General features: G+C 40.6%; 1 protein-coding gene across 1 annotated transcript in view; it reads right to left on the reverse strand.

Moving 5' to 3' along the window:
* The window catches only part of LOC115223612 (CXXC motif containing zinc binding protein), a 13626-nt gene extending 3989 nt beyond the window's left edge, over positions 1-9637 (reverse strand). The window contains exons 1-6 of the mRNA XM_029794268.2: positions 9477-9637; positions 6952-7035; positions 5897-5953; positions 3679-3760; positions 1854-1963; positions 125-190 (exon numbers count right to left, since the gene is read on the reverse strand). Of these exons, the coding sequence (XP_029650128.1) occupies positions 125-190; positions 1854-1963; positions 3679-3760; positions 5897-5953; positions 6952-7035; positions 9477-9482 (405 nt within the window). The 5' untranslated portion in view covers positions 9483-9637. The remainder of the gene's footprint in view (positions 1-124; positions 191-1853; positions 1964-3678; positions 3761-5896; positions 5954-6951; positions 7036-9476) is intronic.
* Positions 9638-13137: the final 3500 nt, after the last annotated feature.

The following is a 13137-nucleotide window of genomic DNA, read 5'->3' on the forward strand; positions in this document are numbered from 1 at the left end:
GACCGAAGTGGGTCTTTCCCCTTACCCTTTAAAGGTGTATGTAGTGAGTGATGAACAGGGGTGGAGGTGCAGTTGATGGGAAATATCAATATGGAAAGGGATGAGGTTCTGTAAAATCACTTACCCCTTCAGCAAACGTGATCTCTTTAAATTGCGTTGTTGACTCAGAACTTTCTCCAACAAAGCCACACTGTGAAGAGAAGAAAACAATTTCAGAATAAACAGAGAAACTCACAACAAGAAAGAACACAACACTCGCCCATGTCCGATTTATATTATATTATATATATATATATACTCTTTACTCTTTTACTTGTTTCAGTCATTTGACTGTGGCCATGCTGGAGCACCGCCATTAATCGAGCAAATCGACCCCGGGACTTATTCTTTGTAAGCCCAGTACTTATTCTATCGGTCACTTTGCCGAACCGCTAAGTTACGGGGACGTAAACACACCAGCATCAGTTGTCAAGCAATGCTAGGGGGACAAACACAGACACACAAACACACATACATATATACGACAGGCTTCTTTCAGTTTCTGTCTACCAAATCCACTCACAAGGCATTGGTCGGCCCAAGGCTATAGTAGAAGACACTTGCCCAAGGTGCCACGCAGTGGGACTAAACTGAGAACCATGTGGTTAGTTAACAAGCTACTTACCACACGGCCATTCCTGCGCCTATGTCTCACTACCATGCAGAATTACTGTCTGTAATAATAATAATAATGTTCGTCCTTCGGTTTGAAGATGACCAACTGACATCATCAGATTGAACTGCCGCCATGAGACCTGTAATACTGTAATACTGTCTATATATATATATATATATATGGACAGTATTACAGACAGTAATTCTGCATGGTAGTGAGACATGAGCCCTGAATGCAGAGGACATGTGAAGGCTAGAGAGGAATGAGGCTAGTATGCTCTGCTGGATGTGAAATGTAAGTGTACATGTGCGAGAGAGTGCTGGTGTATTGAGAGAGAAGTTAGGCACAAGAAGAATAAGATGCAGTGCGTAAGAGAGGAAACTGCTAGCTTAGTCATGTGGTGTGGATGGATGCCGACAGTTCCATAAAGAAGTGTCGATCTCTCAAAGTAGATGGAAGTGAGAGATCTAGAAAGACATGGGACAAAGTACTAAAAGATGACCTCAGGACGTTGAACCTTTTAGGTGAGATGAGAAAGGACCGAGATCTCTGGCACTTTGCTGTACTCAAGAAGACCTATCCTCCAAAGCAGAAGTGCTAACATCGCATCCCCTGGCAGAGTCCTGTGCCAGTGCCATGAAAGAGGTCTTGTTATTGACATTAGGAAGGGCATCCAGGTGCAGAAACCAAGCCAAATCAGACTGGAACTTGGTGCAGCTCTGGTCAAACTGTCCAATCCATGCCAGCATGAAAAACAGATATTAAATAATAATGATGTACTTGATTCAATAGGTCTCCTCAACATCAAAATAAATATCAAATGGAAATTGTAGTTGTGATACCTGTACCGGTGGCACGTAAAAAGCACCATCCGAATGTGGCCAATGCCAGCGCTGCCTTGACTGGCTTCTGTGCCGGTGGTACGTAAAAAGCACCAACCGATCGTGGCCACTGCCAGCCTCCTCTGGCACCTGTGCCAGTGGCATGTAAAAAGCATCCACTACACTCATGGAGTGGTTGGTGTTAAGAAGGGCATCCAGCTGTAGAAACACTGCCAGATCAGACTGGAGCCTGGTGCGGCCTCCTGGCTTCCCAGACCCTGGTCGAACCGTCCAACCCATGCTAGCAGGGAAAACAGACGTTAAACGATGATGTTAAGAGTGGGAGCGGAAGAAACAAAAATGGAGCTATAACTCACCGTGGGCTGGTAATCCACTGGTTCAATGCCGCGGCACTCAAAAGTTACCATGGAAACAAACTGGTTGTCGTTATCAATAGTGTACTTTCCTAACGACTCTTTGATGATACCTGTAACAACAACATTAACACTACAGTTTATTTTCACGGTGGACAGAAAAATACTAGAATAGCAAAGAGGAAACAATTTCAGGCCAAATGAGGACACAATGTTGTAGCTATGAGGTGATGGTCATTAGAGGAAGGTCACCCTATGGAACTTTAATACAGATTTCCTAACCCTTTTGGTACCAGCCCCTTCCCCCCAGACCACCTTGGCTTCTGTGATACAAACTTCCTATTTTAAGAGGATCTATATAAAATTCTTCATTAAGCTCTCATGTTAATTTATGTCCCAATTAGCAGCTTTGGTAATGACCAAGATACTTTAATCTTTTATCATTTTCAAAATTAATTGAAATAAAGAGGATGTATTTCAACAGAAATACAAATTCATTATTTTTATACAAGAATGTAGTTGACAGTGACTTCAAAGTTTCAGCCAGCTTTGCCACTGAAGTCACTGTCAACAACATTCTTGTATAAGAAGAATGATATATAATACATACATACATACATAAATATATATACATATAAACACATACATACATATGTATGTATATGTGTATATATATATATATTAACACATACATATGTATATATAAGGTTAATCCAAACGGGAAAACAGAAAAAACAACAACACAAGGAGGTGGAACAATTAAAGTATTATTATTAGGTGCTCAGGAAAAAGGGAAGAAGGAGGGTATGACGTTTCGAGCGGAGCTCTTCGTCGGAAACATAAGAGAAAGAAAGATACGGAGGAAAAAAAAACGCGACTGGTTTTTACGAAGTAAACATGCTGAAAGGCCGGAAGTTATATATATATATATAATATATATATATATTATATATATATATATATATATATATAAACACATACATACGTACGTATGTATATATATATATATATATATAAAAACACATGTATATATGTGTGTGTTTGTCTCTTTGGTTTGACATCACATAATAGTTGTAAACAAGTGTCACCGTTAATCAAGCAATGTTATTGATTGACACTATTCTGCGAGAACATATCTGGTCCTGGTTTCAGTCCCATTGTATGGCACCTTAGGCAAGTGTCTTCTAGTATAACCTCAAGCCAACCAAAGCCTTGTGAGTGGATTTGGTAGACGGAAACTGAAAGAAGCCTGTCATGTGTGTGTATCTTTGTGTCTGTTTGTCCCACCACCACCGCTTGGCAGTTGGTGTTGGTGTGTTTACATCCCTGTAACTTAACAGTTCAGCAATAAAGACCAATAGAATGAGTACTAGACTTTAAAAAAAATTACTGGGGTCAATTTATTCAACTAAAAATTCGAGGTAGTGCTCCAGCATGGCCACAGTCTAATAACTGAAACAAGTAAAAGATAAAAGATATGACAATGATGATGATATGTAACTGTGTACAAAACACCTTTCTCCTCACCCAGTCAAATATAACGTCAAAATGTCAGCTGAATATCAACAAGATATCAAATATAATGTCAAAGTATCAGCTGGATGTCAACAGGATGTCAAACTAAATGCTAAAGCGTCAGCAAGATGTTAAATATAAAGTCAATGTCAATGTAAACAAGTTGTCAAATATAACGTGTGTCAGCAAGATATCAAAACGTCCAAGTATTATTAGTGTGTCAAAACCACAAGGTGTCAAATAAATGTCAAAAGTATCAGCTGTGTGTCAACAAGGTGTTAGAAAAAAAATGCCAAGAGAAACATTTCCTTACTTATTGAATTTTCCCTGGAACACAGGTGACATTTTAACACCAGGTTGGCTGATCCTCGTCCACCTTTTAATGGTGCACTCTCCTGGGGAGGAGGAAAGGAAGACAGAAATGATGTACAAACATCATATGATAAGTCCTACACACACACACACACACACACCAACTGCCATGAAATACAAATATATACACACCCACAAATATACATACATCTGCAGTCCATCTCAAAAGACAAACACTCACCCACAAATCAACATACACACAGATATATAAATACACACATGCACACATATATTCGCACACACACAAACATATACACACGCACCAACTACATCTTTGTTAATTTCAACCTTGAGTACTCAGTTTTTCAATCAAATGCTCACTGAATTCAGATCTATGTGGCTGAATATTCCACAGACATGGATACCTATTTCTTTACTACCCACAAGGGGCTAAACACAGAGAGAACAAACAAGGACAGACAAACGGATTAAGTCGATTATATCGACCCCAGTGCGTAACTGGTACTTATTTAATCGACCCCGAAAGGATGAAAGGCAAAGTCGACCTCAGCGGGATTTGAACTCAGAACATAACGGCAGACGAAATACCGCTAAGCATTTCGCCCGGCGTGCTAACGTTTCTGCCAGTTCCACAGACATGGATACCTATTTCTTTACTACCCACAAGGGGCTAAACACAGAGAGGACAAACAAGAACGGATTAAGTCGATTACATCGACCCCAGTGTGTAACTGGTACTTAATTTATCGACCCCGAAGGGATGAAAGACAAAGTCGACCTCTGCGGAATTTGAACTCACAATGTAACGCCAGACAGAATACAGCTAAGCATTTCACCCGGCGTGCAAACGATTCTGCCAGCTTGCCACCTTTATATACCTACACACACATATATACCCATGCACAGTCACAAATATACCCACACTCACAAATATACCTACACTCACTCTCACACACACACAACTATATCTACATACCTGTGCGCCTGCATAAATACAAACACTTAAACACAATTATACTGATACACCCATACACACATACCTATTAATAAATCATCATCATCATTGTTTAGCGTCCGCTTTCCATGCTGGCATGGGTTGGACGGTTCAACTGGGGATCTGGGAAGCCAGAAGGCTGCACCAGGCTCCAGTCTGATCTGGCAGTGTTTCTACGGCTGGATGCCCTTCCTAACGCCAACCACTCCATGAGTGTAGTGGGTGCTTTTTACGTGCCAGACGAGGCTGGCCACGATCGGATGGTGCTTTTTATGTGCCACCAGCACGGAGGCCAGGTGAGGTTGCCAAACGGCCACGATTGGATGGTGCTTTTTATGTGCCACCGGCATGGAAGCCAGTCGGGCGGCGCTGGCAACGGCCACGATCGGATAATTCTCTTATGTGCCACCGGCACGGAAGCCAGTCGGGCGGCACTGGCAACGGCCACGTTCGGATGATTCTCTTATGTGCCACCGGCACTGGTATCACAGCTACAATTTTCATACCCGTTAATAAATCAACACACGTCCTTTTATCCTTTACTCCCCGCAACTATGCTGGGGTACCACCTCGAAGAATCTTAGTCGAACAAATTGACCCCAGTATGTTTTTTTTTGTTGTTTTAGCCTAGTATTTATTCTATCAGTAAGCTACAGGGACATAAACACACCAGCACCGGTTGTCAAGAAGTGACAGGGGGTGGGGGGACAAACACAGACAAAAAGACACACACACACACACAACAGGCTTCTTTCTTATTTCTTTATTACCCACAAGGGGCTAAACACAGAAGGAACAAACAAGGACAGACAAACGGATTAAGTCGATTACACCGACCCCAGTGCATAACTGGTACTTATTTAATCGACCCCAAAAGGATGAAAGGCAAAGTCAACCTCGGCAGAATTCGAACTCACAACGTAACGCAGACGAAATACCGCTAAGCATTTCGCCCGGCGTGCTAACGTTTCTGCCAGCTCACCGCCTTACAGGCTTCTTTCTTTCGGTTTCCTTCTACCAAATCTATTCGCAAGACTTTGGTCGGCCCAAAGCTTTAGCAGAAGGCTCTTGCCTGAGGTGCCACGCAGTGGGACTGAACCCAGAAGCATGTGGTTGGGAAGCAAGCTTCTTATCAGATACAGTCTCACACACACACACACACCTTGCCTATCTGTGCGCATCTATATAAGAGATGTTTACTTACCTCCAGACACACATAAACAAACCGATCAGTTGTCTCCCCACAATTGGCACATTTCACCTGAAAAATATTAAAGGGAACTGAGTAATGGCAATGACGATGATAATGGTGATGTGTAACAACACGGCTGTGGTTGCTATTTTATTCTTTCACTAGCACTATGACCCGGTAATGCCGGATCAAGTGCTAGTGCATGCATATACAGCTGCATGCGTGTGCACATACACGCGAGTACTGTCCAAATCTCCGACCAATCACATACAGCTAGCGTGATCATTACCAGCGTTGCCTTACTGGCACTTGTGCTGGTGGCACATGAAAAAACATTCGAGCGAGGTTATTGCCAGTGCCGCTGGACTGACTCCTGTGCAAGTGGCATGTAAAAAACACCATTTGAGCGTGGCCATTGCCAGTACCACCAAACTGGCCCTCGTGCCGGTAGCATGTAAAAGCACACACTACATTCACGGAGTGGTTGGCGTTAGGAAGGGCATCCAACTGTAGAAACTCTGCCAAATCAAGATTGGAGCATGGTGCAGCCATCTGGTTCGCCAATCCTCAGTCAAATCATCCAATCCATGCTAGCATGGAAAGCGGACGTTAAATGATGATGATGATGAAACAACCACATCATTGAACTCTTGAAGTTATGAGCTAATTCATGATTAATTCAAATTAATTAATGTGAATGAATTAGCATTACATTTTGATACAGTAATCTGAATGCAAAAGGGCTAAATGAGATGAAGCTCTTTATATCAGCCGGAAAATGGTTGAGATCTAAACTTCTAGTTTTTATGTGAAGGTACATGGCTTAGTGGTTAGGGTGTTGGACTCATAATCGTAAGATTGTGGTTTCGATTCCTGGACTGGACAACACATTGTGCTAGCATTGAAAGCAGACGTTAAACGATGATGTTACTGCTCTTAATGTCAAGAACACTTATCCAATGATACTAAACTAAGAATAAATTGATAAATGGTTTAGGGGGTAACGATGCAATTTAGGATGCAGTAATGCACTCGTCTCTCAAGCGAGAGGGGAAAGTTTTACTTACTTTCATATACCATCGGAAGTCATCACCTTCAGTACAAATATTGGTTATGTTTTCTAGGGTAGCTTTAAATTGAAGTGCAATTTTCTGCAAAGAAACAGGAAATATAATACATATGTATATATTTATATCTAATGTAGGATAAAAATTTTTTCAAAAAAATTATTTTCCAAAAAAAAAATTTATCAATGGCCAGCACATTAAAAAATACCTTTAAAGGTTAAATTCATAAACAATTCATAAATAAGGGCAAACGAAAAAATTTTCAATGCCAAAAAGTTGGACATATTGTCCATTAACCATTAATTCGTTTGCCCTTATTTATGAATTATGTATATATTTATATATATGTATACTGAAATGAATTGAACTAGTTTCGGCTTACAAGCTGTGGCCATGTTGGGGCACCACCATTATATATATTAGTTGAAATTTATGGAAAAACAAAGGATGAAGATAGGTGTATGAACAAGTGAGTGTATTAGTTTGACACTCGGAAAAATGAAAAAGTTTTTTATGTTTCGAGCCTATGCTCTTCAACAGAAAGGAACAAGAGAATGAAAAAAAACTTGTAGATTTCAGTGGTCCAGCATGGTAGATGTATATCATAAATACATACATTTCACATTAATGCAGACATCTATGTAACTTATCTATTATTAAATATGATAATATGAATTACTTATATGTTGTGATATATTGTTTGTACACAGGTGTGCTATCACCAACCCGGATCTATTTCATCTCGTGCACAGATTTTTTTAATTAATTTTTTTTTTAACTAAACACTTTGAAACTTCAGATACTGGTAGAATGTGTCACATAGAACAGGGTATACTCTTAATTTTGTATTTTAGAAGTTATTTTGTGTTAAAATTGTTGTAGTTGGGTAATTTTAACTTATCAATGACATGTATTCAGCTGAAGAAAATTACAACAAAACTAGCAAACTGGTTCAATGCCAGATAAACAATCAACAGTTTTGTGCCTCAATATTGTGAGTTCAAACCCTGGAAAAGTCTGTAAGGAATGACTTTGCTATTCATCCATCAAAGAGTTACAAAATCAGTTCCATATGTTAAGGATGCAATAAGTCTATCCCTTCCTCCTTTCAAATAATAATATAAGCACTGGGTCATACAAATGATAGGGAGCTGAACTTAAAATACCTTAGGTTGCAATTCTTTCTTCATGTGTCCATTGATGGGTTTCCACGTAATTTCCACCTACCAAATTCCATTTGCAAAACTTGAGTTGACCCAAGGCTCGTCAGGAGTGATTTTACCATTTTTTGTTTTCTTTTTCCAGGGTCCATAACAAAGTATCGATCATATTGCTCTCCCCCAAAATATTACAAGTCATTATTATCACAACTAGAGCTTATAAGCAGTAGAAAATACGTACTTAGAACTAACAAGTGTTAGTAAACCAGTGAAGACATCAAATTAGTGTCATCAGTGATGTTGGCTAACTTCACTTCTGCAATGGGTTTATAAAAAATATGAAAATATTTGGGTTTTCTATTGAAGAGGGGAATACCACAATTAAAGACTCTCCCCTCTGGTATTGTTGCACAGTATGCAATTGGCTTTTTTTTTGGGGGGGGGGGTCTATTGTTTAGCCCCAGGTCAGCCTTGACCAAATAGGCCTACAGCCAAAAGTATTTCAACTGTTTCTTTATTATTCTTCTTCAGGCTTAACGCACCTACAAATACATTGACCAATGTGTCTTTCCGTTTCTTTTTCCATCTAAACACTGCAAGGTATTATTTATGGGAGATTTGACGGCTATTTTAGCAGGTCGAGTGACTCCATAGTTGCTCCCTCGTAGATTGCACGACGAAAATAAGAGCTTCTGTCAAATTGTTATTGTTTTATTCTGAATTATTTTTCGTCATCCTCTCTCTCCACGTTTTCTATATTTTCTGTATTAGGCGACGAGCAGGCAGAATGGTTAGCAAGCTGAACAAAATATGCTTAGCAGCATTTCGTTCCTTTTTATTCTCTGAGTTCAAATTCCACGTGGGTCGACAAAATAAGTACCAATTGAACACTGGCGTCGAGGCAGTCGACTTAGACCCTTCATCGAAAAATTGCTCGTCTTGTGCCAAAATTTGAAACCAGTATTTTCTGTGTGTATTCTGCCGAAGTCGACTTCGCCTTTCGTCCTTTCGGAGTCGATAAAATAAGTACCAGTTGAACACAGGGGTCGATGTAATCGATTTAGACCCTCTCCCGAAATTGCTCGCCTTGTGCCAAAATTTGAAAGCAACATTTTCTCTGTGTACACAAAACATCTTCAACTGTGTCCTATACGAAGTCCACATCAATATGGAATATATGTGGTTATTTTACTATGTATTCAGTCTCTGAATTAATTAAACTCATCAAAATACAAGAATAGCAACATGTCACGTATTACCATTTGTGGCTAAAACCTTACAACAGAATTATCGTCAGACGTAAGTAAGCCAACAACAAAATAAACAAACTGAATATTAAAGAATGGTCAAGTCTGCTTTACTCACCCCCATTGTGGACAATTTCAGTAGTTTAATTAATTAATTAATTAACATCGACAGATTTCTTTCTTGTTTGATATTACACCGTTTCACTGAACCGGTGTAGATTCTCATTTGTATCCGTTTACATTTACGTCCACGCGTCAAACAAATGGTGTGCGATTTCTATTGGTTCCGTTTGAGTTTTAAGAAATTCACTTCGTAGTCACGTTCGACTTCCGTTCGTCGGACACGGAGAACAGGAACATGAAACTCTTAGTAACAGTCCTGTGATAATTTTTGCAGCTTTAATAAAAGCATATTATTTTAACTTTGGTATTCGAGTACTATTTTTTCCCACATTATTTTGCATTTGTGTGCACACTTGTGTGTGTATGTGTGTCTATCTATTGGGTCATTCCATAAATAATGCGGTTTTTTCTATACTTCTTTTATCTTTCAAAATTAAGATAAACAAAGTTCTTTTCCAATCTAAAATATACTCTCCTTCATTTTCTACAATGCTCTTCCATCTAGACTTGCAAGGGCCCTCTTCCAAAATTCACTATTTATTATATATCTATTTTTTTAATAAACATAAATCTATCCTCAAATATCTTACGCATCCTGTACAATACTATATACATTTCGAATAATATATTCACTCTATTGACAGATATACAAGTGCATCGTGTATATCTGACTTTTGGTCTCTTAGACAACTCACACACACATACACGCATATATATATATGTATATATATATATATATCATCATCATCATCATCGTTTAACGTCCGTTCTCCATGCTAGCATGGGTTGGACGGTTCGACCGGGGATCCGAGAAGCCAGAAGGCTGCACCAGGCTCCAGTCTTATCTGGCAATGTTTCTACAGCTGGATGCCCTTCCTAACGCCAACCACTCCGTGAGTGTAGTGGGTGCTTTTTACGTGCCACCTGCACAGGTGCCAGGCGAGGCTGGCAACGGCCACGGTCGGATTGGTGTATTTTACGTGCTACCGGCACGGGAGCCAGTCGAAGCGACGCTGGCATCAGCCACGATTTGGATAGTGCTTTTTACGTACCACCAGACCAGGGATCCTGGCTGGTTCAATTCGATTTCGATTTCGCTTGCCCCAACAGGTCTTCGCAAGCAAAGGGGGTTGGCATGGGTGCCTGTCGTCGGATGAGGTTCTATATCGACTTCGCTTGCCTCAACAGGTCTTTGTGTCCAAGGGAGGAAAGGCATGCATAAGTGGGCTGGGCTCACTTGTCCTGCCTGGTCTTCTCACGTACAGCATATTTCCAAAGGTCTCGGTCGCAGGTCATTTCCTCAGTGAGGCCTAAAGTTCGAAGGCCGTGCTTCACCACCTCGTTCCAGGTTTTCCTGGGTCTACCTCTTCCACGGGTTCCCTCAACTGCTAGGGATTGGCACTTTCTCACACACCTATCTTCATCCATTCTCGCCACATGACCATACCAGCGCAATCGTCTCTCTTGCACACCACAACTGATGCTTCTTAGGTACAACATTTCTCTCAAGGTACTAACGCTCTGTCGAGTAAGTACACTGACATTACACATCCATCGGAGCATACTGGCTTCATTCCTCACGAGCTTATGCATGTCCTCAGCAGTCACGGCCCATGTTTCACTATATATATATAGGGGCATTTGTACTGTATATCTATGTGCTTGCATATATATGTATCATCATCATCATCATCGTTTAATGTCCGCTTTCCGTACTAGCATGGGTTGGATGATTTGACTGAGGATCGGCGAGCCAGATGGCTGCACCAGGCTCCAATCTTGATCTGGCAGAGTTTCTACAACTGAATGATCTTCCTAACGCCAACCACTCCGAGAGTGTGAGAATGATCAAATAGAAAATGGGTACAGATGTTGGCTGGTTGCTTGGTTAGACAGACAGACAGACAGATGGATGGAGTCAATGTAGATGCTGACGGTACATATTGGCACTGTGTGTAGATGTCTGTTGACTGGATAGATAGTGTGTAGATATCCACTGGATAGGTAGAGATAGTGTACAGACGTTGAGCAGATAGAGAGAGAGACAGATCGTATATGTTGACTGAATAGGTAAATAGTCAAAGTATGTGAATGTCAATGAGAGCTAAGCAGGACCTGTTTTATATGTTGAACTAGCTTAAAAGCTACACTCCACGCAGACCTTTAAGCTGGCTCCTGTGGAGGGTGTATTGGACCTGCAGCCCATAACTAAAGAGAGCTAAATACCATGGCTATAATATGTCTAAAATGACTGTATGCCTTGGTGGTGTTTGATGGAGGTTAAGGATGAATGAAAATTAATCCTGTATTGCAATAATTCTCTGTTGGCCAATCTGTCCCAAAGTTCTTATTTCAACATAAAATTATGGAAATGAATGTGTCATTTATCTCCCCCTTGATCTCTGACATCACCTGACAAACGCCAACCCAGATGGTGCGAATCAGCCAAGCCCTACCTGCTAGAAATAGCAGCCCAAATACTTTTAAATAAGATCTTAATACTGGATGTTCAAGAACCAAATGAAAGGTAGATTTTCATCCTGGGATCATCCTGGCATAATATGTCTATGTAGAGCAAACATAGCCTGAGATACAGGGGTCCCAGACAGAATTTTGCTTTTAGTTTCACATTGCAACCCCAGCCCATTCAAAGTACCTTGGATCGCAGAACGGCTTGCTGTACTTACCTTGGATCGTAGGGTGACTTGCTGTGCTTGAGGAGACCTATTGAGTCAAGTACATCAACATCAAAATAAAAAATCAAATGGAAATTGTAGTTGTGATACCCATGCCGGTGGCACGTAAAAAGCACCATACGAATGTGGCCGATGCCAGCGCCACCTTGACTAGCTTCTGTGCTGGTGACACATAAAAAGCACCAACCGATTGTGACTGATGCCAGCCTCCTCTGGCACCTGTGCCGGTGACACGTAAAAAGCACCCACTACACTCACAGGGTGGTTGGCGTTAGGAAGGGCATCCAGCTGTAGACACACTGCCAGATCAGACTGGAGCCTGATGCAGCCACCTGGCTTCCCAGACCCCAGTCGAACCATCCAACCCATGCTAGCATGGAAAACAGACATTAAACGATGATGATGATGATGGATAGATAAACACATTATTTAGGTGTTAATGACAGTGAAGCTATAACTCATAAATATTACGATTCCTATGGATACCCCAACATGGATAACACAGGTCAGTTCACTAGAAAAATCTTTCATCCACCAACATGGTCACAGTATGTTGCCTTATTGACCTGAATGCTACAAACTATAGTGATGAGTGACATGGTCGAGCTGGGCAAATCCAAGCAAGCTTGACCTCTTGATATAGACACATATTTCAGTTCCACCAACTCACCCTTGTCATTCACATTTAACCACACTGTCCTGTCACACCAATCTAGCCATAACCCTCACTGATACAGTATTGCAACACAACAAACATGCACCGTCAAGATCTTTACTTTAAAATACAAAACAGGATATCTTTTTATTGAAGCAACAGAAGAATATTACATTATTATTATTATTATTATTATCATCATTATTATTATTATTATTGAGTGAGAGAGCAGTGCATGCCATCAAAGTGACACTGGGGTAAAATATACGAAGCCCAGTATACCCATCATAACAACCTGTCTGATA

The sequence above is a fragment of the Octopus sinensis genome, linkage group LG23 (genome assembly GCF_006345805.1).
Source record: "Octopus sinensis linkage group LG23, ASM634580v1, whole genome shotgun sequence".
NCBI classification, from domain to species: domain Eukaryota; kingdom Metazoa; phylum Mollusca; class Cephalopoda; order Octopoda; family Octopodidae; genus Octopus; species Octopus sinensis.